At 41.5% G+C, this 27,225-nt stretch overlaps 1 protein-coding gene across 9 annotated transcripts in view; it reads right to left on the reverse strand.

The window, feature by feature from the left end:
* LOC133560314 (neurexin-2-like) overlaps positions 1–27,225 on the reverse strand; it is a 1,077,892-nt gene that overhangs the window by 40,241 nt on the left and 1,010,426 nt on the right. For 7 of the 9 annotated variants that reach the window (XM_061912740.1, XM_061912738.1, XM_061912736.1 and 4 more), the window contains 2 exons: positions 23,793–23,964; positions 1,367–1,456 (listed from right to left, as the gene is read on the reverse strand). In XM_061912740.1, the coding sequence (XP_061768724.1) occupies positions 1,367–1,456; positions 23,793–23,964 (262 nt within the window). The remainder of the gene's footprint in view (positions 1–1,366; positions 1,457–23,792; positions 23,965–27,225) is intronic. The other 2 variants (XM_061912739.1, XM_061912742.1) reach the window with 1 other exon arrangement.

Consider the following 27,225-nt stretch of genomic DNA (forward strand, 5'->3'; position numbering starts at 1 on the left):
TGCCAAGCAGGCAGGTACCGGGTCCCATTTTTATAGTCTTTGGTATGACTCGGCCGGGATTTGAACTCACAACCTACAGTTTTCAGGGCGGACACTCTAACCACTACGCCACTGAGTAGGTGTTCACAAACACAATACTTAAATGACGGAAGATGATTTTCAAACTCTGACTTCTCCTTGACACTATCCCATGGGTCCTGCTAGCCAAAATTTGGAACAAAGTGCATTTGTGTTTGCTATCTCTCACCTGATGTATGCTGTAATGGGATAGCGTGCCTAGTGTTCTGTCGCACTACGATTGCATGTGCCCTTACACCCGCGCATACTCAATCGCATCTCTACGAATATGCATGTGGGGTTTAGGCCCATGATTAATCTATTCCCAATGTAGTCCCAATGCTCTCACCCAAACAGGCGCATTAAAGGGAATAATGCATGCGCGTCATTCCATAAGCGGGCGAATCATTTCTTATTGATCCACCGCTTCGTCTGACTTTCATCCCCCACACCGCTCAAGATTGGGATTTGTGTCAGGAACATCCCTCGGCGGAGGAGACGCCGGGGCGACCCGGGCCCTCTTTTGTTTTGGTGAAATAAACATTCAGGCCTTCTTCCTGTTTGTCTGACGCAAACATGCTTCCTCTTCCCTTGTCTGAATGAATTTGTGAACAAGTTATGATGTATTTGTTGTTGTTCCATTACAGTCTGCATTGGAAGGTGTGGCGAAAGCTAACTGGCTAATGTCTCATTTCCATTTACCTTTGAGGCACTTTGCAAAAGTAAGTTACTCTGTCATTGCTTCATCGTGTTGCATTTGCGATTTATTTGCAACTGTTGCGTCCAAGTTAGCATATCATAGCTCAAGACAAAAGAGAGGTCAGTTTAGGGGGTGGGGTTGGGGGGCACATTGAGTACTCAAAGGGTTAAAGGAGCATCATTTCAGACTGGGCCACATTACATGAAAACAGTCCCTTTAACTTTTAGTGAACTTTCATGTGTCGTTAAAGTGGATATTGGCGGGGAACTTCGGGCAAATGTCGTCGAGTCACATTCATCCAACAAGACACATGAAAGAAACATATAGTTCTTTTTTAAGGAGGGGGAAGGTTATGTCAGGTTATTTGGGAGTTAGTTCTCTGAAGAGATGCAGCCCCACTTAAAGGATGTGCTCATCTATGAGACATTGAATCCGGATTGCATCACTTTGGAATAATTAAAACCTGATTATTGAACTTTTTTTGTGAGTTGCATGGGTGGTTTAGAGTGGGCGGCACTCCAGGTAAACATGGTGCTGCATCTCTTGCAGAGTTGCGGTTAGCGGCAGCTTATATGCACGTGATTAGTGGAGTTAAAGGGATTTTATTACCTTTGTCGAGTAGCCACTCGTCAACTACCCGACCGAGGCGATATGGGATTCTTTGTCTAGCAATAGCCAGGCGCTCATTATCAAAGTTCCCTTTAAGAAATTTGGAGAAAAATTAAGAGAGGTTACACAAAATAAAGAGTAAAAAAAAAAAATCTGGAAGTTAAACAGGTTAGAGGTTAGAAGGGCAACATGGCAAATGTTTAGCATAAAAGTTATGTGCGTTTTAGTTAGGACAAGATGTGGATGTTTTGGGGCTGCTTTGTTGCTCAGCACTCTAGTTACCATGTTTTTAAATGCTTTTAGCTCAACAGGACGTTAGGCTCTTTTATAAATGATTTAGACAGATTGCATTTATACAAGTGCTTGCTCACAGTATTAAAAGATGTTTCAAATTGAGTACACAGAAATCACATAAACAGAAAAAAGGCAGTCATTAGCAAGGCAGACTTACTGTAATTGCAGTCAGCAAATAAAACAGGAAATTAAACAGTCAGCAATACAAATCATGGTTGTTTCAAGGAAGACATTTAGTTTGGTCCCGCCCTAAAAGAAGAGTCTCGATGGTATGACTTCACTTCATTTCTGAGAGGCACCTGCTAATTAACATCTTTCCATCAGCCTGTATGAAAAGTTGCATTACTAGCGCGCAAACTTATTACCCCTCGACGCAGTTCAATCAACCTCAGGGTCACGCCAACGCCGTGGCGCGGGGTGGGGGGACGTCTTGGTAGTTGGCCACACGGGTCCTTTGATGCGGTCTGATATGAAGACCAAGTCAAGAGGTCTAATTAGGAGTTACTGTTAATGCAGAAAGGCAACTTGCATGCAGTCTTAAGTCTATTAAGTCGATTGTATCACCGATATTGCTCGGAAACTCTAAAAATGACAAACTGTAACATGAGACATGTGTTTTCTTCTCATGACTCAGCAATGGGAATAACTTGACCACCTGAAGAGCCACCAACAAAGAACACACTTCCAAAAATCCCATGCCGCAGAGATCCGAAATAGGCTGCCTGGCCTCCCCAGTTTGCACTACCTCCTTAAACTCCCCAGGGGGCTCTAAAAAGCAGAGGAGTCATTTCAAAAGAAGGGAAGAAGAATTAACGACGGATGGATGAAGAAGTGTGAGCTTGCACCCTGTGAGTCATTCCACTGCTGCAGCATCTGTGTTGCTGACTCACAGCTAGCAAGGAACACTACAGAGAGTGAGCCTGCAATTGTAACACACGGTTTCAGTGTATGGGATGAGCAAATCGATCCAAATGTCGATTTTATCGATACCGGAGACAGAATCAGGATGATATCAGTTACGATATTAGTTTATTTCAAACATGCATTCAGTTACAATGTTTTACATCACATATTTACAGTTTCTCATTTCATCGTGCCTGAAAGGAATAGGAAGAAGAAGATCTTATTTAATCTTACTCCTGTTTGTAACACAGTTTTTACTTTCTGTTCTCAATCTGTGACACAAATAATGAATACAATTATAAATAATCAACACATTTCTCATGAATAAACAGTTGTTTGTAAGTTGTGATCCACATAATGAGATGAATATGATTGTCTAATTTTTAAATAAGGTTCAAAATCTTTCCTGTTTTAAAATCTTTGTCAGGATTCGTCTTCCTTATACTTTGAGATTCAACAGTTTCTTAAAGTTGATCATATTATTACATTGGTTTGATTTCTTTGCTTAAAGGCCTACTGAAGCCCACTACTACCCACCACGCAGTCTGATAGTTTATATATCAATGATGAAATATTAACATTGTAACACATGCCAATACGGCTTTTTTAGTTCACTAAATTACAATTTTAAATTTCCCGGGAGTTTCGTCTTGGAAATGTCGTGTAATGATGACGTGTACGCAGGACGTCACGCGTTTTAGGAAGTATGAGCACTACGCACAAACACAGGTAAAAGTCGTCTGCTTTAACGGCATAATTATACAGTATTTTGGAGATCTGTGTAGCTGAATCTTTTGCAATTTGTTAAATTAATATTGGAGAAGTCACAGTAAAAAGATGGAATTGGGAAGCTTTAGCCTTTAGCCACACAAACACACAGTGATTCCTTGTTTAAAATTCCTGGAGGTGAAACTTTACTATGGATCCCAACCGAATGTCAACCAGCAGGTTTCGGTGAGAAAATTGTGGTTAAAAAGTCGCCACTTACTGGATATCAGCTGAACTTGTGTCGTCCGTACAGCTGCCGTCGACACCCGTTAGACATGGCGTCAAGACACCCGTGGACAAACTCCTCCGACTATCAGGTAATATTAAACTCACTAAAACACTAGCAACACAATAGAAAGATAAGGGATTTCCCAGAATTATCCTAGTAAATAAATGTGTTTAAGAACATCGGAATACTTCCCAATGCTATCGCGTTTTTTTTTTTTAACTCGCTTTTTTATTTATTTATTTTTTTTCTAGTCCGTCTCTATAAATATCCTTAAACACGAATCTTTCATCCTCGCTCAAATTAATGGGGAAATTGTCGTTTTCTCGGTCCGAATAACTGTTTTTGTGAAGGCTTCCATTAAAATCAATGTGAATATGTGAGGAGCCCCCACACTTGCGACGTCATCGTCTGCGACTTCCAGTAAAGGCGAGGCTTTTTCAGGAAGTACCAAAATTGGCAAACTTTACCGTCGATTTTCTCTACTAAATCCTTTCAGCAAAAATATGGCAATATCGCGAAATGATCAAGTATGACACATAGAATGGACCTGCTATCCCCGTTTAAATAAGAAAATTTCATTTCAGTAGGCCTTTAATCTATTCCATAATTTATGTATTAATAATTCCACATACTAACATTTGAGCAGTATGAAGGTCCTGGGTTCAATCCCCGGGCTCGGGGTCTTTCTATGTGGAGTTTGCATGTTCCCTCTGTGGCTGCGTGGGTTCCCTCTGAGTACTCCGGCTTCTCCCCACTTCCAAAGACATGTACCTGGGTTATAGGTTGATTGGCAACACTAAATTGGCCCTAGTGTGTGAATGTGAGTGTGAATGTTGTCTGTCTATCTGTGTTGGCCTTGCGATGACTTGTCTAAGGTGTACGCAGCATTCCGCTCGAGAGCAGCTGGGATAAGCTCCTGCACCCCCATGTTATCATATATTATTACCCATACAAATATTATTATTTTTACCCTGTCAATGTCTACGACGTCTGTTTGTATCTGTGTTTGACTTTCTCTCCAACATGTTACCAAATGGTTTTATTTAGAGTTTTACTAGGATTTAAGGATAGTCGGTTTTAGTCAAACATTCTCTTAATTTTTTCATTTCTTCTGGTATTATTTTTATTATCTTTTGTGTGCTCTCTCCTGAACAAAATGCAGTTGTATCATCTGCAAAAATTGCTAACTTTAAGTTTGTTGTTTTTATGGTAATTGAATTCAATTTTTGGTCCCAGTATTGATCTCTGGGGTACACCACAAAATATATTTAGAGCAGCGGACGCGTGTTTGCCTAGCTTCACGTATCGCCTCTTACCGTAGTATTGCGCTAAGATATATATTCCAATTCCTTTCAGTTTTTATTTTGTTGATATTGTTGTATTTGTGTATTGTTGATATTGTTGTATTTGTGCATTGTTATTACGTTGATTTTTTTGGACACTGGAGGATTTTGGGGGCAACAAGACAAAGGATTTGAATGAAAGGCAATAGTAGTTTTTGCTTTTATTTGGTTAATTTACACTAGCGTTTCCGCGCCACTTTACGGCTCACTTACAGTCTCTGTGCATCGCAGATTTAAAATTATTTTTGAGTACATTGCAATTTAAGAACCCATTTAAGACATCACATTATGTAGGTTGTAGATTGTATGAAGTGTTGTAAGGGCAAATGAACTGTTTCTAAGAATGTATGAAAGATGTGAGCAAACTTGCCAACCCTCCCGGATTTTCCCGAAATTAAGCGCCTCTCCCGAAAACCTCCCGAGACAAATTTTCAAGCAGAGCTGGAGGAAACGCCCCCTCTAGCTCCATGCGGACCTGAGTGAGGACAGCCTGTTTTCACGTCCACTTTCCCACAATATAAACAGTGTGTCTGCCCAATGACGTTATAACTGTAGAATGATCGAGGGCGAGTTCTTGGTTTCTTATGTGGGTTTATTGGTAGGCAGTTTAATTAAGGTCCTCCCAGTGCGGTAACAACACACAACAACAGCAGTCACGTTTTTGTCTACCAAAAAGCAGTTTGTCTGCCGTAAACAGCAATGTTGTGACACTCTTAAACAGGACAATACTGCCATCTACTGTACATGCACTACAACACCTCCAGGCAACACCTTCAGGCAACTTCAACCCTTTACTTATACCCTCCTCCATTCACATCCCATCTCCTCGGATTGTAAATAACCTAATGTAAATAATAGAATGTATCTCAAATGTATATACTAGTTCTTATGCTATCTGAACTCACTATGTTCTCTGCTTGCTGTACATATCCTACTAAGTAAGACCGACACTGTTTCAATGTCCATTTCTCTGTTGATGCAATTATTGATGACTGAAGTACTATATCAACCAAACCTCCTCATCCCACCCCCCAGATTGTAAATAATGTAAATAATTCAATGTACAGTATGATGATTAACTATGATGATTAACATGTGTGATGACTGTATTATACTGATAGTATGTATTTGTACCATGAATTAATTAACGTGGGCCCAGACTTAAACAAGTTGAAAAATGTATTCGGGTGTTACCATTCAGTGGTCAATTGCACGGAATATGTACTGTACTGTGCTATCTACTAATAAAAGTTTCAACACAACAGCTGTAAATGTACTCCTCCCCTCTTAACCACGCCCCCAACCACGCCCCCCGCCCCACCCCGGCCACGCCCCCATCCCCACCTCCCGTAATCGGAGGTCTCAAGGTTGGCAAGTATGGTTTGTAAAGACTTTAAATGCATGTATATGAGTCACAAAATCTGTTAAAAAAAATCCCTCTGTGCTATACCATCATTTGCAGCATCACCCACCCTTTCCTCAGGGCCCCAATAATCCCTAATTGCCAGGACTGCCTGTAATAATGTCAAATAATACAAGTGTTAATGGGGCTTAAACTCTACTTTTAAAACATTATAAGATCACCATAAACAAACTGCACTTAAAGGTCAATACTATCCCGTGCTCACAAAGCATTCCTTAGAAAGCCATCGGGAGAGAGACGACGAAGCAGGAAAATGAGGATTGGTTGTGAATGGGTGCATGCATAAGGAAAAGTGGTCAAAATACAAACCCCGTTTCCATTTGAGTTGGGAAATTGTGTTATATGTAAATATAAACGGAATACAATGATGTGCAAATCATTTTCAACCCATATTCAGTTGAATATGCTACGAAGACAACATATTTGATGTTCAAACTGATAAACATTTTTTTTTTGCAAATAATCATTAACTTTAGAATTTGATGCCAGCAACACGTGACAAAGAAGTTGGGAAAGGTGGCAATAAATACTGATAAAGTTGAGGAATGCTCATCAAACACTTATATTGAACATCCCACAGGTGTGCAGGCTAACTGGGAACAGGTGGGTGCCATGATTGGGTATAAAAGCAGCTTCCATGAAATGCTAAGTAATTCACAAACAAGGATGGGGTGAGGGTCACCACTTTGTAAGCAAATTGTCAAACAGCTTTAGAACAACATTTCTCAACAAGCTATTGCAAGGAATTTACGGACTTTACCATCTACGGTACGTAAAATCATCAAAAAGTTCAGAGAATCTGGCGAAATCACTGCACGTAAGCGATTATATTACGGACTTTTGATCCCTCAGGCGGTACTGCATCAAAAACCGACATCTGTGTGTAAAGGATATAACCAATTTGGCTTAGGAACACTTCATAAAACCACTGTTAGTAAGTACAGTTGGTCGCTACATCTGTAAGTGCAAGTTAAAACTGTACTATGCAAAGCCAAACCCATTTATCAACAAAACGCCGCCGGCTTGGCTGGGCCCGAGCTCACCTAAGACGGACTGATGCAAAGTGGAAAGGTGTTCTGTGGTCTGACGAGTCCACATTTCAATTTATATTTGGAAACAGAGGACGAGTTATCTTCCAGAACAAGGAGGAAAATAACTATTCAGATTGTTATAGGCGCAAAGTTCAAAAGCCAGTATCTGTGATGGTATGAGGGTGTATTAGTGCCCAAGGCATGGGTTACTTAAACATCTGTGAAGCACCATTAGAGCTGAAAGGTCCATACAGGTTTTGGAGCAACATATGTTGTCATCCAAGCAACGTTACCATGCACGCCCCTGCTTATTTCAGCAAGACAGGTGTTACAACAGCGTGGCTTTGTAAAAAAAAGAGTGCGGGTACTTTCCTGGCCCGCCTGCAGTCCAGACCTGTCTCCCATCGAAAATGTGTGACGCATTATGAAGCGTAAAATACGACAGCGGAGACCCCGGACTGTTAAACGACAGAAGCTCTACATAAAACAAGAATGGGAAAGAATTCCACTTTCAAAGTTTCAACAATTTGTTTCCTCAGTTCCCAAACGTTTATTGAATGTTGTTAAAAGAAAAGCTGATGTAACACAGTGGTGAACATGTCCTTTCCCAACTACTTTGGCACGTGTTGCAGGCATGAAATTCAAAGTTCATTATTATTTGCAAAAAAAATTAAGCTTATGTGTTTGAACATCAAACATCTTGTCTTTGTAGTGCATTCAACTGAATATAGGTTGAAATTGATTTGCAAATCATTGTATTCCGTTTATATTTACATCTAACACAATTTCCCAACTCGTATGGAAACAGGGTTTGTAATAAGAAGCCGGGAGGAAAATGGTGGGTGGAAGTTGTCCTGAGAGAGAGTGAATCTATAAATCAATTCTTTGGGTCCTTTAATTCTGACTAAGTCTGTTTCTTATCCACAGGGATATTGCAGATCCATAAATCTAAGCATTTGAAAGGGCAAAAAAAATGAAGAGTTTAGCAGCAGCTCGATGAGGCAGGAAATTGATTGGTCGTGAATGAACTGAGAACTGTGCTGTGATGTAGTCAACGGCATTATTTCATGAAGTAGATTGATCAAATTCCATACACGCGTTTTTTTTTTCATTAATGGACATCCTTCATTCGGGTTGCTAACTTGTACAGCTTTCGGGGACTTATGATGCTTTGTCAGGTAATGTTGAGCAATTTGCTATATTAACGCTAGGTTTATGATACAGTTACCAGGTATTTGTAATACCAAATGGTACATGAGCAGCATCACTATCCTTTTTGTATTTCAATGTATTTCTTTGGTTAGTGGCCTAAATGAGTTTCCACCACATAATGTTCTCAATTTTCAAGTTTCTAAGTCGCTTTGGCTTGATCGCGGCCATTTTTTAACAGATCTTGCTCAAATTGTGGTACCTGTCTGTACCTCAAAGATGTGCATCGAATTGTGTGGACATGTGACTGAATATTCAAAAGTTACAGTGGGTGTTTTTGTAGAGTGTGTTGAGCTGCATGACAAATTTCAAATCAATCCAGTTCTTGGCGTCAAATTTTGTGGTTTAATAACCGCACCACCATGTGCTGTATTTGTCCGTAAAATAATAGCACAGGCAACACTGCAGAAGACCCCTTGGGAATGTTCTATTTGTTTTTTCCCATATGTTGGTAGTGCTTCACTAAATCCCCCGTTTCATGATCTCGTCCATCTTGCTCATGTTCTAATACAATCCTTTCTCCACACCCATTTCTTCCCCTTCAAAAAAAGTCTATTTGGCCTCCACTACACAGGAATTCTCTTCACTCAACCACACTTTAACGCTCCCGTCGGACTTCCTTTCCTTTAATGTACTCTTCAGCAGCATATTTACATTATGTAAATGAGTAGGATAAGTCATGCAACAGCGTACAAGTGGGATATGTTATATCTATAGCTACTTTGTAGCCAGTCAAATTAGTGGAGCTATGTCAACGCCCCTTGGACTGACTGACTGACAGCCTCACATTCCGCCGCTCGCGACACCCTACACCCCGAACAACAATTAAAGCTGACTGTTGCAACCCTTCTGACATTTTCTAGCATCCAACATCACACAACTCTTCCCTCAAGCATGAGCATCATTTCTCGCTTGCTATTTCTTGCTTGCAGCCACAAGCTAATAAGCCAAATACTAGAGTCTGTGAATGTTGCTCCATAGTACGAATTTTGTGTTTTTTTATTGAGCATTAAAAAGTAAACCTTGACATGTGCAAAGGCAATTATATATGAAAAAACAAGGCGGCAGCAAAGGAAAGACTTCTCGTTTTATCCCCTCATTATCACACAGATAAAAAAACGCCAGCTGAATGGTACAAATTACTATAGTGGCCATAAACAGTTAGCTCCTACAGAAGGGGTGCCCTAACTGCACCCCTAAATATATCTATATATATATATATATATATATATATATATATATATATATATATATATATATATGTATATATATATATATATATATATATATATATATATATATATATACATATATACATACATATATATATACACCTGTATATACATACATATATATAAACATATACAGTATATACATACATATACAAATATACATATATATACATACATACATATATACATATACATACATACATACATATATATATATATACATATATATATATACACATACATATATATATATATACATATATATATACACATACATATATATATATATATATGTATGTATGTATGTGTATATATCCATTTTCTACCGCTTATTCCCTTTTGGGGTCGCGGGGGGGCGCTGGCGCCTATCTCAGCTACAATCGGGCAGAAGGCGGGGTACACCCTGGATAAGTCGCCACCTCATCACAGGGCCAACACAGATAGACAGACAACATTCACACTCACATTCACACACTAGGGCCAATTTAGTGTTGCCAATCAACCTATCCCCAGGTGCATGTCTTGGGATTTTGGAGGAAGCCGGAGTCCCCGGAGGGAACCCACGCATTCACGGGGAGAACATGCAAACTCCACACAGAAAGATCCCGAGCCTGGGATTGAACCCAAGACTGCAGGACTTTCGTATTGTGAGGCAGACGCACTAACCCCTCTTCCACCGTGAAGCCATGTGTATATATATATATGTGTATGTATAATTTGCCAAAAGTATTTGGCCACCCATCCAAATGATGAGAATCAGGTGTCCTAATAACTTGGCCCGGCCACAGGGGTATAAAATTAAGCACTTCGGCATGGAAACTGTTCCTACAAACATTCGTATAAGAATGGGCCACTCTCTGGAGCTCAGTGATTTCCAGCGTGGAACTGTCATAGGATGCCACCTGTGCAACAAATCCAGTCGTGAAATGTCCTCCACTCCTAAAAATTCCAAAGTCAGCTGTCGGCTTTATTGTAAGAACATGGAAGAGTTTGGGAACAACAGCAACTCAGCCGACTGACAGAGAGGGGTCAGCCAATGCTGAAGCGCATAGTCCAAAGATTTTCTGCACAGTCAGTTGCTACAGAGTTCCAAACTTCATGTGACCTTCTAATTAGCCCACGTACAGAACGCAGGGGAGCTTCATGGCATGGGTTTCCATGGCCGATCAGCTGCATCTAAGCCATACATCACCAAGTCCAATGCAAAGCGTCGGATGCAGTGGTGTAAAGCATGTCCCCACTGGACTCTAGAGCAGTAGAGACGTGTTCTCTGGAGTGATGAATCACGCTTTTCCATCTGGCAATCTGATGAACGAGTCTGGGTTTGGAGGTTGCCAGGAGAACGCTACATTTCGGACCGCATTGTGCTGAGTGTGAATTTAGGTGCAGGACGAATTATGGTGTGGGGTTGTTATTCAGGAGTTAATCTTGGCCCCTTCGTTCCCGTGAAAGGAAATTTGAATGCTCCAGGATACCAAAACATTTTGGACAATTCCATGCTCCCAACCTTGTGGGAACAGTTTGGAGCGGGCTCCTTCCTCTTCCAACATGACTGTGCAACAGTGCACAAAACAAGAGCCATAAAGACATGGATGACAGGGTCTGGTGTGGATGAACTTGACTTGCCTACACATAGTCCAGACCTGAACCCGATAGAACACCTTTGGGATGAATTAGAATGGAGACCGAGAGCCAGGCCTTCTCAACCATCATCAGTGTGTGACCTCACCAATGCACTCTCGAACCATTTTTTTTACACACACAAATCTAAACAGACACACAGATTGTAACACGGAGGGATATATCCTTTTTTTTTTTAACAAAAATCGCAACACGGACATACAAATTGTTGTCCAAGCGTTGGCCCCATGGTAAGAAGCACTGCCCTAAATAATGCAGAGGCTTTACCATTACACTGAACTTTTCTGCCCAAGTCAAAAACATTATTAAAAAAATTATCCTAGCAGTTTTTGGGAAAGGCACAATGACAAAAAAGGTGTCCAAAAGAGAAAGCACAATTAATTTTAGATGGAGACCCTTGCAAGTCAAAGCAGATGAGAAACGTACAAACGTGCTGTTCTTTCTCGTAAAAGGCTACAAGTAGAATGCGAAACTAAAGAAGATATCAGTGTGCATTCATGTTTGGGCTTCATGCTCTCCAAGGACTCCCCACTGTATATCATGTAGCTCTGCAGGCAGCCAGATGTCCTTGTGCAGGACAACCACATCAGGAATCCATCCAGCATTGCGGCTATTACACGAGAGATGGCCACAGGACTCTCTCTCACTAGCTGTCAGAGCAGCCTCTCCATGTCACTGCCTCCTTCTTGTTGGTAACTTAAGATGGATCCCCTCTATCCACTCTACAAAAAAAGAAGCAAGGCCCCCGCGCTTCAACTGTCTTTGTGCTCATACGCGTCCATGCATGAACAAGGGATGTTGTACAACATGTAGATTATTCTTGCCTGCAAGCAATTTGTTTTTCCTAATAAGACCTAAAAAATGGACAAAAAGGTTACAGGTGAGTGTAAAACCACTCCACCCACCACTGCTGCGCCAGTGGACGATAGAAACACACATAGCCTCAACAACATATTTATGTGAACAGCAGTGAAAAAGCCTGCGGGGCGTTTTTTTCTTCTTCCTTCAACGGGATCTTCGCCACTTTTCATCTCGCCCTGCCACTTGTCTAATTTTACCCAAAGCTATCATTTCCCACTCCATCTCTCTCCTTCTCTCTCTCGCACATGTCACACTCCCTGTGTCTCCATCATCCCTCCGCCACAGGCCAGTAATTGGAGAAATCTTCCAACTGTGCAAGATCCAATCAAAACATGTTGCAGAGCAGCAGAGAACAAAAAAAAAAGAAGCTCAGGAACCCTGAACATCTGTGCCAACTATACAGCTTTTGGATGGATTGTTTGCTTGCAAGCATGGATGGTAAGTGTCATTGTCCTGTGAAAAAAAAAAAAGACACCCGATGATGGAACTCTTATACTCCTGAATCACTGCACACAAATCCAACTCTTGCTGTACTATTATTTTGTCTGACAAATAAACCACATGGAAGCACTGTTTTCAAATGCTTTGAGTGGGATTAACCTGAAATTTCACATACAGTGCAATACACTATGAAACACCCACTAAAACTTTAGGTTGTTAAGCAGAATCACACAACAATTTGGTACCCGCCTCTAAGGGATTAACAAGCACAAGTTTGTAAAATTTGAGCAAGACATTTCGACCATCAAGCAAAACGTTATTGCAGGGGCGCGAGTGGCATCTGGCAACTCATTTGCCATAAGTCAATGACAAATTGTCAAAGGAATATAAAGACCAGCGGCCGAAATTAGCTTCCTCCGCCGGGTGGCGGAGCTCTCCCTTAGAGATAGGGTGAGGAGCTCTATCATCCCGGAGGAGCTCAGAGCAAAGCCACTGCTGCTCCTCCACATCGAGAGGAGCCAGATGAGGTGGTTCGGGCATCTGGTCAGGATGCCTCCTGAACGCCTCCTTCGGGAGGTGTTTCGGGCATGTCTGACTGGTAGGAGGCCACGGGGAAGACCCAGAACACGTTGGGAAGACTATCTCTCCAGGCTGGCCTGAGCTTCCCTGCTTAGGCTGCTGCCCCCGCAACCCCACCTTGGATAAGTGGAACAAGATGGATGAAAGGATATTAACGACCCCTTTTCAAGAACCTATTAAGTTCAAAAAGGGATTTTCTGCATATAAAACTTTAAGAACTATGTCCATCCATCCATTTTCTACCGCTTATTCCCTTTTGGGGTTGCGGGGGGCGCTGGCGCCTATCTCAGCTACAATCGGGCGGAAGGCGGGGTACACCCTGGACAAGTCGCCACCTCATCGCAGGGCCAACACAGATAGACAGACAACATTCACACTCACATTCACACACTTGGGCCAATTTAGTGTTGCCAATCAACCTATCCCCAGGTGCATGTAAAGAACTACGTATTGCATGTAAACTGGCATATCTTGCTAAGGCAACTTTAGCTAGACCACTTACTAGTCTCTGAATCTCAAATCATTCTGTCAGGACTTTGACTTGGATTTGTATTGCTTCTTCGACGCAGAGGGAATTTGGAACGAGCCAGACGTGAGTGTAAGTACATGATTAATTTATTTAAACACTACGATACAAAAACAGGAAAACAAAGGACGCGCACAATGGCGGATAATAAACTAGACTAAACTCCAAACAAAACAGCACAATGGCATGACTATATACAAATAAACAAAATATACTATCTTTGGCAGTGGTCCCCAACCACCAGGCCGCGGCCAATTGGGCCACGGTACCGGGCCGCAGAATAATTTTTTATTCATTTTTATATAAAAAAAAATAAATAAATAAATAAATTATTTTCATTAAATCAACATAAAAAACACAATATACACTTACAATTAGTGCACCAACCACAAAAACCTCCCTTTTTCATGACAAAAATGTCCCTTTTTCATGACAAAGAAAAAAAAAAAAAGAATCCCTCCCCCCCGGGCCGCGGGACAAATTATTAAGCGTTGACCGGTCCGCGGATCCAAAAAGGTTGGGGACCACTGATCTATGGTACAAAACAAACCAAAAACTTGCACTGAGGCATAAATACAAACATAAATCTTACGTGGCGTGGTCAAACAATAAACAGCGTGGCAAGGCATGAAGGTCGGCAAGGTAGGTGCGTGGTCATGAGGGTTCAATACAAAGTCCAGTAGGTAGGTAGGCAGGCAATTAGCAGGTAGCAAAGTTCCCAGCCCGAGGAACAGAAAACAAATGACTTAAATACTGGCTGTGGTAATTGGAAACAAGCGTGAGAGCTGAGGACCGGGGCGTGACTAGGAGACCAGGTGGAAATTAATGGGTAACCATGGAAACAAACAAAACCAGGAAGTGCAAAAGGGGAAACAAGAGTCCAAAAAAACAAAACATAACATGATCAAACATAAGAACTGATTCACAGGCATGACACATTCATCCAATCAAGACATTTTAGACAATTATTCAAACTTCGTGGGAGCTCTGAGACTAATTCTTCAGTGTGGAAGAACCTTTTTATACATGGGCCAACTTCTAAAATCTTACAGAAAGTCTTCCCAGTGTGGAGTAGAAGCTGTTATATCTATGTTCACTTATTGAGTACCTTTAAGCCTCTTTCTGTTGTTTTATCCATTTTAACCTGAGTGCTTTTATGTTGCTTTTTCCAGACAGGAAGTAGATCCTCGGGCCTGCCCCCGCCTCCCCTTACAATGGTAGATGGATGGTAGGAGTATAATGGAAAGAGATAAGAAAAAAAAAAAAATAGGAGGAAGGAACGAGGGCATAAAATCGTAAAAAAAAAAAAAAACTCTCTCGACTTAACAATTACACACATCCGATTGGTGACCTTTTTCCACAGAGCTGGGGGATTTCAGAGTGAAATTGGACAATTAAGGATCACGCACTCTTGCTACTGAATGTGTGTACCTGTGGTCAGGTTGGAAAAGGGAGGACTGGTGAGACACGAGTCTGGTGGTTCTGCTACTTTGGGTTTATGGGTGGGCTGCAGGAGCCCCGCGGGACACCTGACATGCTGGATTAGCTGGCCGGCTGCTCCTCTGACACCTTTTGTCTGTTTCCTGTCCATCAAACCCACCCGCACATGAGGATAAATGTGTGCACGACTGGAGGGACAATCTTGTTGTGTATACACACACACACACACACACACACACACACACACACACACACACACACACACACACACACACACACACACACACACACACACACACACACACACACACACTCACACACACACACACACACACACACACCCTAGGGATTATAAACATCACCATCAGGAGATGTGTTGCTTTGCCCTTAAAAGTGCTTGACCATGTTTGGCTGTCAGCATTCTATCTGCCAAATTGCCACTTCAGAGTACATAGCCAAAGATTTTGGATGAAAGTGCAGAGCACAGTGAGTAGCAGGAAGGTAAAAAAGACCACGTCAGCTTCCTAATGACAAGTGTACTGTCCCAGCAACTTCTTACCTACGGCATCGCTCTTGGAATACGGTCTCAAGTGAGAATTCCCAAAAGTGACTACCTGAGGTGGGATTCACAACTGTCCCAGTAAAGGAGTCCTCCGTTATCAGGTCAGAACAGTCCCAGAGGGAAGGCACGTTGATTGAAAATTTGACATTTTTTCCAATTAGGTGAATCAGATCTGGTCATGTTAGGTTAATTTGACACTCTAAACCAGGGGTGTCAAATGTAAAGCCCGTGGGCCGGATCAGGCTCGTGAACAGGTTTTATCAGGCCCGCGGGATGAGTTTGCTAAGTATAAAAATGAGTCGAAATTTTTGGATGAAAGAAACTGCTGTTCAGAATGTGTCCACTAGATGTCGCAATAGCAATTGTTTGAATCTTTGTAGATTATGCTACATATGTAAAAAAATAAGAATAAACCACATGTTAGTGCACCTGTCAAGGAAAATGAGCATCCTGTAATTTTATTTTGATATCTTTTCAAATCTACATTATCACATCATTTATTCAGAAAGTATAAATAACGACAAATAAAGATAGAATACTATTGACCGCAACATGTAAGTGTAAACAAATCCCATCAACATTATGATTTGTACATTTTCAGAATGTTCTTGTTTTATTTTTAAACAAAGAAAACAACCTCAAGTTGTCTTTATTTTTAGGTTATAGTGCCATGATTTTACCAGTCTGTCCCACTTGGGAGTAGATTTTTCTCCATGTGGCCCACGATCTAAAATGACTTTGACACCCCTGCTCTAAACTGTCTGTAGTTGTGAATAGAGTGGTTGTTTGTCTACACTGTGATGACCAGTCCAGGGTGTTCCCCACCTCTCACCCATAGAGTCAGCTGGGATAGACTCCATAATATAACCTCAATAAGGACAACCAGTTAATGGGCCCATCTGTCTGAATGGATACAGTGTTTACATGTGCACGCACACTCAAAATATAATTATTTTTGCATTGATAGCATGTGCCTCACAATACGTAGGTCCTGAGTTCAATCCCGGGCTTGGGGTCTTTCTGTGTGGAGTTTGCATGTTCTCCCCGTGACTATGTGGGTTTCCTCCCACCTCCAAAGACATGCACCTGGGGATAAGTTGATTGGCAACACTAAATTGGCCCTAGGGTGTGAAAGTGAGTGTGAATGTTGTCTGTCTATCTGTGTTGGCCCTGTGATGAGGTAGCAACTTGTCCAGAGTATACCCCGCCTTCTGCCCGTTTGCAGCTGAGATGGGCTCCAGCGGTAGGAAATGGATGGATGGATGGGTCAAAAGCAGCTTTTTAAAATGCACTTAAACAGCTTAATTAAACTAGGTTAGGTCTTGTTGAGACTACGAGTTAATTGTGATTTTTTTTGTCAATCTGTGACCTGTATTGGATCTTGCCATGTCAGTGTGAACAGTGCAATTAGACATTTTTCAAATCTGACCCAGGCCTCTTTCGTATGTGGATATAATTGGATAGGTATTCAATGTGACTGCAGTCTGAAGGATTGGGTCACATATATCCGACCAATAAGGCATCAAAAAGCGATAAGCCGCGTAATTCTTGTTGAAAATTCTCCGTTGCAAAATAAATAGTTGACAAATGAGCAGAAAACAGACAAAAACCACTACTCTTTCCGACTGCTCGCCCGCATGCTTGTCGAAGCAAATGTCCCACAAACTGCGAGAGACAAAATGCTTGCCCATTTCTTTCCTAATGTTCTACATGCAATACGTCGGTTCAGAAATGGTTGACTTTGATTACACAAAATCTTTGAAATTGCCACAAATGCACCTTCAGAAAACTGCTAAAATTGGAGCAATTTTTATCATGGCTGCATGCGGGTCGGTTTAACCTCAGATTAGACATCACCTTTTTTTTTTTTTTTTAAATGTAAACGACTAAATAAATAGATTGAATATTACAAAAAAGTTCTAATTGGCCATTATACCCTGTAGTGTTAATGCAGCCTAGACTATTCCAGGCTCAGACTAACACAAAAGACTATGCATTTGGAAACCAGATCCATCTTGCATACCACAGTTGGTAGAAACAAATCAAGAGATGGGCGATTTGTCCTAAAATCTGTAATTCATTTTAAAGCGATTTACAAAGGCTCTAAATTTGGCTGTTAAGGGGTGTGGGGGTGTGTCCCGGAAGAGTTAATGCTTCAAGGGGTTCTGGGTATCTGTTCTGTTGTGTTTATGTTGTGTTACGGTGCGGATGTTCTCCCGAAATGTGTTTGTCATTCTTGTTTGGTGTGGGTTCAGTGTGGCACATATTTGTAACAGTGTTAAAGTTGTTTATACGGCCACCCTCAGTGTGACCTGTATGGCTGTTGATCAAGTATGCATGGCATTCACTTGTGTGTGTGCAAAAGCTGCATATATCATGTGGCTGGGCCGGCATGCTGTTTGTATGGGGGAAAAGCGGACGTGACGATAGGTTGTAGAGGATGCTAAAGACAGAGGCTTCAAGGCACCAATATTGTTGTCGGGGTGGAAATCGGGATAAATAAAGGAGAATGGTTGCCCTGGGGATTTTTTGGGAGGAGCACTGAAATTCAGGAAAATCGGGAGAGTTGGCTAGTATGCGGATAACCCTTTAAACAAATAATTATTCAGCCTAAGCCCCGTTTCAGCCACACTAAATCATCGTTTAAAGTAACCCTCTTTGGATACATTTTTACACGGCTAAGTGCACCGTGTATTTCTTGAATCTCCGGCTCATAGCTTTGTATGGACTCATTGATCGTTTACAAACTTAGTTCGGAGAGGAAGTGACGTCAGAAAGAACGCGCCACAGCCAGCTTCTTAACAACTGGAGCTAACCACTGGAAAGATGGAGACGAGTCATCCAGACATGCTCACGTTTCTCATTCTTCTACATGTACAGATGCTTGTAGGAATCACACATGAATACCTTAAGACAAGTAAACGTGCGATTGCAGCTATTTGGGATACAACACTTCTCAGACAGCAATAGAACTTGCGCATGTCCAGGTCAGCTGTGATTCTACTTATCAAAAAACTTTGTCCATTTGTCGAAGGAGAGTCAACAAAAATGTGGGCTCCCGTGAATGTGATAAAAAAGGTAGCGTGTGCTTTGTATTACCTGGCCATCGAGGGAAGACTACGGAAAACATCGAATGCAAAAGAGTGAGGAGTGTCCTGACCAGTTATCTAGATCCCTGGTTTGATTGATGTAAAATGTTCTCTATCACATTGTGTGCGTGTCTAACAAAGATTTTATTAATTTATGATGGCTCAGGTGTGATTCACTACAATAGATTCCAGTTAATTGAAATACCCCAACACTGGATATTGTTCAGATAAGTTACATTTAATTCAAGAACTTGCACACAAAGCAACACTGGAGATGACTATAACATGAGCATTTTCCGTGCATGCGTACTCGGTCGTGTTGCGCCAGCGGACGGAGGGGGTCTTAAACGACCATTGTGTGTGTGTGTGTGGACAAGGACAAGGTTAGGTGGGATTTACCCTGGATAACCTTAGTGTAGAAGGGGCCTTAGTCACTCAAAACAATTAAAATGTTACCCTTAGGTTCACCTTAACATAACGGCCCCCCAAAAAAACATTACCGACTGCATGTAAGAGATGTGGAGAGCAATGTTATCCATTTGACCAGACAGCTTCTACTATTAGGACAGTTTTAATCGTGTATACACGTGGCTTAACAAGCTGAATTGATGACAATTGTCTCTGTGTTTCGGAGGCACACTGCGTTTGACCAACAATGAAATTAGACTCATTCCTCATTTGTCTGTCTGACTGTTGGAAACATGGACATTTTGGTTCTGCCGTTCCATCAGGGCAAAATTGACCTAAGCATAGAGGAAATCATATCTGTTCTATGTTTTGCTCCACTTAGGGAATTAAACCATCTAATGTGGGTCACAGGAACTTGTTTCAATCACACTCTCTGTCTCAGCGAGGGAGCCCAAAACATTTAAGTCCGCCCCTTTTTGCGAGGAGCTTGCTCCCCAAATGCTTCTCCTCCAGGACGCCAGCCTCCAGTGAACAACCTGAAAGGAGTTTGTGTGTGTCTTGTGCATATAAATGAATCAACCCGCCCTTCTTTTACCCATTCTTTCCCTTCCGTTTCCTTGGCGTTGCATCTTCCAAGCTCCAGGCAGACTCCAGCCTACCGAATGTGTGCTCAAGACTCATCTTGCTAAGTAACAAACAACACAATAATGCTCAATTTTTGATCAGCAGAGAGAGGAGGGTGTGACAACAACAGGAAAGGGGATGAAGAATAAAAAGAATACAATATGGGGCGAGGATAACTCTCTCTCTCGCCTGTGTTAACTAGCTGCTGTTGCTTTCAAAGCTGTCGGCACATTAGGAGATCAAGGCTCATAGTTAGAGAGCTTCTGCTATTTTTTTTTTTCCAGTTCCATGACAAAATCAACTTTAAAGAGTTAGCTGTCTCTGTCTTCAGCAGGATTTGCTATGATGATGGATAAGTGAGACAATACGCTTTTGTCATTGCTATAAATAAAGTAAATGCTGTGACAAAGAATGTTGTAATAATAGAAAGAACACAATGATCCCTCCATCTTGAGGAGGTGTTTCATTTGACTTCAGACTCAAAGTTCGGGTTGGCAGGTGAACACCACGCCGACTGGCCACTTAAAAGGGTCCTATAATGCAAAACCAACTTTTCTTACCTGTTGAAACCTGTTTTGGCATATTTTGGATCCCCATAAGTACTAAAAATTTGAAATCAACAATGGAGGTGTGGCAGAGATGTTTATGAAATTATATTGCCTCCTTCCAAACTTGCTCAAACAAGCCCTTTGGAATTTGAGACTTTGGTGATGTATTTTGCCTTAGTCACATCAGCGGATATTTCCACGTAGTTCATGGTAGAGCTTTGCGCGACTCCATATTTTTTTATTCAATTGTAGTCCAAAGTTCCTTTTTTTTTTTCTCTATCCTCTCGATGTGGGGCAGACTGGCTCGTACATGCACATACATGCATGGTAAATTCCTCTGCTGCTGCCATTTGTAAATGAAAGGTAGCGTACATTTCTAACGTATATCCCTTTTTAGACTCGATATGGATGCGCTAAAACTACAACATTTCTGATGGGGTAAAGACGCTCGAGGACCTCGGCACGTAAATAAAATCGCACACAAAAATGTGCATTTTGGAGAGACAGCTAGAGAACAGCCTAAAGGAGGTCTGTAAAACAAAATTGATGCAAAGCCCCATCCTTACATGTTTTTTAGACCAGGGGTCCCCAACATTTTTTGCACCAGGGACCGGTTTAATGTAAGCATTATTTTCACGGACCACCCTTTCACGTTTGGCAGATAGATGTAGCAAATAAGTGCATGAAAAATTAATACATGAAAAAACTCACCATAAAAATTCAATAAGTGGGTGCCCCTGGCCTTTTCCCTTTGCAAAAAAAGCTCTCGATAGACTTGTTTTTTGCAATTTTTTGCTAGTAGTAGGCTTAGTTTCGGCTTTAGTATCTGATGGGTTATAGGTGATACATCATACTCAAGGACAATAGCAAGGATATACAGTGTAAGAAAGCTATAAATACTTGATATTAGCTCCAATAGATATATCTGTGGATTACTATTTCCATTCTAAAAGTTACGATTCATATTTTGTGCAATATTTCATACGTAAATATACTAATGTTAGCTTTTTGGTCAAATTTTCCACACATAAATACATGTGTTATTGCTAACTAATTATGTAATAGGATGATGTGCAGTAACACCAATACTTTAAAGGCCTACTGAAACCCACTACTACCCACCACACAGTCTGATATATCAATGATGAAATATTAACATTGCAACACATGCCAATACGGCCTTTTTAGTTTACTAAATTACAATTTTTAATTTCCCGGGAGTTTCGTCTTGAAAACGTCGTGTAATGATGACGTGTACGCAAGACGTCACGCGTTTTTAGGAAGTATGAGTGCTACGCACACACACAGCTAAATGTCGTCTGCTTTAATGGCATAATTACACAGTATTTTGGAGATCTGTGTTGCTGAATCTTTTGCAATTTGTTCAATTAATATTGGAGAAGTCACAGTAGAAAGATGAAGTTGGGAAGCTTTAGCCTTTAGCCACACAAACACACGGTGATTCCTTGTTTAAAGTTCCCGGAAGTGAAAATTTCCTATTGATCAGAGCGCGGTCAAGCGAACGTGAATCCTGACCAAATGTCAACCAGCAGGTTTTAGTGAGAAATTTGTGGTTAAAAAGTCGCTTCTTACCGGATAAAAGCTGAGCTTGTGCCGTCCATGAAGCTGCCGTCGACTCCACTGAGACACTGCGCGTCAAGACACCCGTGGACATACCCTTCCGACTATCAGGTAATATTAAACTCACTAAAACACTAGCAACACAATAGAAACATAAGGGATTTCCCAGAATTATCCTAGTAAATGTGTTTATCCGTCCCAATGCATTTGCGTTTTTTTTTTTAACTCGTTTTTTTTTTTTTTCTAGTTTGTCGCTATCAATATCCTCAAACACGAATCTTTCATCCACGCTCAAATTAATGGGGAAATTGTCGTTTTCTCTGTCCGAATAGCACTTTTTGTTGGAGGCTCCCATTATAAACAATGTGAATATGTGAGGAGCCCCCACACTTGCGACGTCATCGTCTGCGACTTCCGGTAGAGGCAGGGCTTTTCTCTTAACACCGACAGTTGCGAACTTTATCGTGGATGTTCTCTACTAAATCCTTTCAGCAAAAATATGGCAATATCGCGAAATGATCAAGTATGACACATAGAATGGACCTGCTATCCCCGTTTAAATAAGAAAATCTCATTTCAGTAGGCCTTTAACTTACTCGGCCAAAGAAGATGTGTATTTTATTTCGTCAGCACAATCTTTATATGCAACTATTTAGCACTTCTCAAAGTGCCTAACTCCTATGGTCACTTTGTTCCTGATCTGCCCTGATCTTAGGTCATCAACCTGTCGTATACTGCAGATGGAACCTAGCTTTTGGCTACGATTTGGCACCTTTACATTTTATGTTTATTAATGTGCATTGTCCCATGTAAAGAAGATGTAACAAATATAGCAAATGGCGACTTCCTATTAGGAGTTTTATAATACATCTATGAACAAGCTTATTGGTGTATCTGGTGGGACTGGCAAAGTTAAGTAGGAGAAAATGTGGTCGGTTTGAAATTATTTAATGTCTATGTGCGGACCGGTAGCAAATACGTCATGGACCGGTGGGTGGGGACCACTTATTTAGACCACAGTGAAGAGTTCTGCATGTAGAAAAATCAGAATAATAGTTTAAAACATATAAACATATAATAATATGAACCCTTCAAATGAGAAGCTAATGTTTTTGTGCTTGAACGATATGCTTGTTTCTTTGATTCACACTGCATACACGTGTCTTAAATAATTATCTATATACACCTTTCATACACCTCTTTGTCGCCGCTTTGTGTACAATACCGCTTTGCAACTTTCGATGCAAAGCGACCTTCCCTTCCTCCTTGTGAATGACTCATTAGATTCTTAATGACACAATTAGCAACGGTACCGCCCCCCTGCAGCCCGCTCGGCTCATTTACAGCTTAACGAGACGGGAACGCACAATGTCTTCCTTTTAAACAACCATGAACACAGGTAGTACAAACACATTGGAGAGAGAGAGAGAAATTAAGTGTGAGCTCATTCAAAATAGCCTTACAAGTGAGGCCTAAACAGAGTAATAACGCTCATAGTGACTCAAGCAGGATGTGCAACGATATGCTTTTATCTTGCAGCACCAGCATGTCTATGAAGGATTTCTCCGAAACACATGCAACGTTTTGTCGAGCTCACATTTCCCCTCTCTCCTCTAGGTTTGCCACAAAATAATAAGCTAAACTTTCACATTTTACTTGATAAGAGGCTGCCCAACGAGGGGCTACATTCCTACCTGAGGGGAACCGCTCGATGACGGGCTGGTTGTCCACCTGAAGCGTGGCGTTGCCGCCGCTACGCGTGAAGCGCACCACGTGGTATTTGCCGTCGCTCACCATCACCGCGCTCTCCTCGATGGTGATGTCGTCCGTTCCCACGTTGAAGATGACGCCGATCCTTCCCCTTTCCTGTGGACAGAGGACAAGAAAATTGAGAAGGAGAGGACAAAATAACCTTTGAAGTGAGTACAAAGTGAGTGAGTACAGAGTAAGTGGTGGTAGCAGTCTGGGGCTGTATTGGTATTGCAAACACTAAATGTGGTTCATCGAGGAAAACTCATAAGTTACTAGCAAGTGCATTGTGGTGAGAGTGTCGTGGTCTGCATGGGTGGAAAAATGAATTCTAACATGGTACTGAGACATTTGTGAAGCAGAGGAAAATGGACTGCATGGTATTTACAACATGATAACCTCGAAGATGACCTAGTACTGGGGTTCCCAAATTACGGCCCACGGGACCAGACTCCACAATCTGGCTCGCGGGATGTCCCAAGCCAAAAGAAAAAATAACTTTTATTTATTTTTCTTAAATTTATCCTGTTGGGCTGCTCAGGCAAATCATATTGTTGATGCCCATATTTGCTGTACAGATTTACCTAACAAAAGAGAAGTGTGGGATACGTCTTTTGTTGCCTTATTTGTATTTGACTTTATTAAATGTTTGGATATATTTAGTGATTGGCGCAGCGTACACAGTATTTATATGCATTTTTCTGGCTTGGCACTTGGAGGCGGTCGTTGTCTCTCCCTGCTTGCTCTCTTTGTCTTGTCTTGTCTATACTTTTTAAGAGCCTCTTTCTCTGCGCTGTCCTCCGAAATCTAAACACCTAATGTAGAATTGATAAGCTGGACTCTCGAATCAATTGAAAAAAACCTTCTAGACGAGGAAAACATGTTCTGGGGAGCCTTGCTGCCCTGATGGAACAATTGCTGCGGGGTACGTGCGAAACTCCTGGGAGAAATGGAGAATCATGTGCCTCTCAGTGCTCTCCATCGAGGACGTGGAAGACATCTACCTATTTGGAACGGTTATCGCTGGGCATCTGCGGATTGGTGTTTTTTTGTCAAATTTGGAAGATGATGGCAGCCGTTCAAGGAGCCCAGAGGCAGCCGTTGCAATGAACACAAACTGTGGCGATTTCTGAACTGAATCGTAAATTGGATCACATCACTGAGAGGCTTACTGAAATGCAAAAATTGATAATCTTGAGAGGCAGCATGGACAATTAGATCAGACAAGCCATTAAAATGTCTGTTCCCTGAGAAAACAACAATCCTTATCTACGTTTCGACTCCCTTAAATGGCCTTGACGCTGCTCATAACAGAAAAAGGCTGTTCTAAAACATCCCTTGAGGACACCTCTGTAATGGACGCTCTAGCCTCCCTGCCTCCTTCCTTCAACAACACCTGGGACGCTGCTCATAACAGAAGAAGGCTGTTCTGAAAACATCCCTTGAGGACACCTCAGTAATGGACGCTCTAGCCTCCCTCCCTCCTTCCTTCCTTCAACAACACCTGGGAGTTGAACTCCGTTGTAAGACCTGCAGAGCAAATCTCGGCCTATAGACACAACACTACACCCTGGACATTGTGCATATGCACACACACACCCCTAACCCCACCCCACGCCACGCCTTCACCTCCGCTTGAATCCTTTAGGGGTGATGGGCGGCTCAGCAGTGCTTTAGATAGCAGCAGCCAGGCACCTTAGCGCCACTCCCTCCCCTCTGTTGCAAGTTTTGTGGATTCTATGTAACAATGTAACATGTTTGTGTGCTTATGGCTATTGAATTTGTTTTCTCTGCCTTAGTCTGGACAACCCCCCCAGGAGCCCAGTCTGAGACCGAATCTTTTTTTTTTACTCATCCACCGTTACGCAACAGTACCAATTTTTGTTACTTTTGCGTTTGTTCATGTAGTAAAACATTTTTATTTGTGTAATAATTAAATCTTGAAATGTTTAAATGTAACATTTATTTTTCCATCGATCGATCATCAAATATATCAAAACGATATCCAATTATTTGTATAGTAACATGTTTGCAATTGTTTAGAAAATGTCTTCAACATAAAAACACTTAACTACAACAATGCAGTGCTATATTCTCAGTATTGCGCAAAAAAACCTGGGTACATGTACTCCTTTCTTTGTCCATCTGGAAAATATGTGATGCGAGTCCATGGAACAATTAGGGCAATTAAGTTAAAAACAAAGGAGCGTAATCTGCATCGGTATGACATTTGGAAAAGACGAGTCACACTTTAGAGTTTTTTCTATTTGGCATGGTTGGGTTTTCGTCATGAAACATTGATGGGTTGCAAGTTTACTAAGAGCATGTCGGCTTCGAAATTGCCTGTTTTTCTCACAAGTGCTAGCAAGTACTCGACACTCACAAGTGCTAGTTCAAAAAGACGTGACGTTATGCGCAACCCAGGCACCGAAACATGGCACCGCTATATCTTATGTGAACCGGTGTCCGGTAGTACCAGCTGGTTTTGGTCGGTGCCAAAAAAGTACCGGATCCGGGGCCCATCCCTATCGACAAAACATGATTGTAATGTAAAACATTTTTATTTCGTAAATGTAGTTAAAACGGATGCATAGCATCGCACTTTTATTTTGAAGCCAGAAAAGTGATTGGTTTGAGAAAGTGTCTTGACATGTTTTAAAGTTGGATGGACTGTTTGCAAAGAAAAAAGTGTCCTTTCGACTTCCTGCCGACGGTCTTTCATTTCTGTTGAGGTTTTCTGTCATCTCATTTACAAAATCAGTCACAGTAAAAATCTAAATGTTATGTTATCACTACACCTTAACTGTAATCTGAACACGCAAGTGAAGCACCACCCACTGAACGACGAGCGCAGCAGGTGTTTGCTGCAGAGATTTCGCCTCTTCTCACGACAAAACAGTCCTATCTTGTCAGGAGAACAACTTGCCATAGATTTGAACCTAACATTTTCTCAAGGTAGCCTTTTTTGTCCATATATGCTCACTTGTGGCTCATCAGTAGCAAGCTAACTGCAGCCAGCCAAGTTCTCCCCACTATGGCACCGGCCAAGGGTCAAAGGCTGATAGGGTTTTGAGCTATAGTTCACAACCATAAGGAACAAAGTACCTTGTAATAACCCGAGTGTTCATTAGGCGGCTGACCTATGCCATTTTTGGCATCGATTATCAGTTGCAGCGTCCCCCAGCTTTGAAACTCCTAGCCGCGGGCCGCCTACTCCTAATGCTCAACTTCCCCTTCGTTGCCGCAAAGCCGCAACAAATATTGAATTCATTTACGGAGTGTCTCAGTTTCAAGCTGCAAGTTTATGAGCAATAAAGCTAATAATAGTATATAATAATAATAATAATAATAATAATAATAAAGCACTCTTAAGCATAC

The sequence above is a fragment of the Nerophis ophidion genome, linkage group LG10, assembly GCF_033978795.1.
Source record: "Nerophis ophidion isolate RoL-2023_Sa linkage group LG10, RoL_Noph_v1.0, whole genome shotgun sequence".
NCBI lineage: Eukaryota > Metazoa > Chordata > Actinopteri > Syngnathiformes > Syngnathidae > Nerophis > Nerophis ophidion.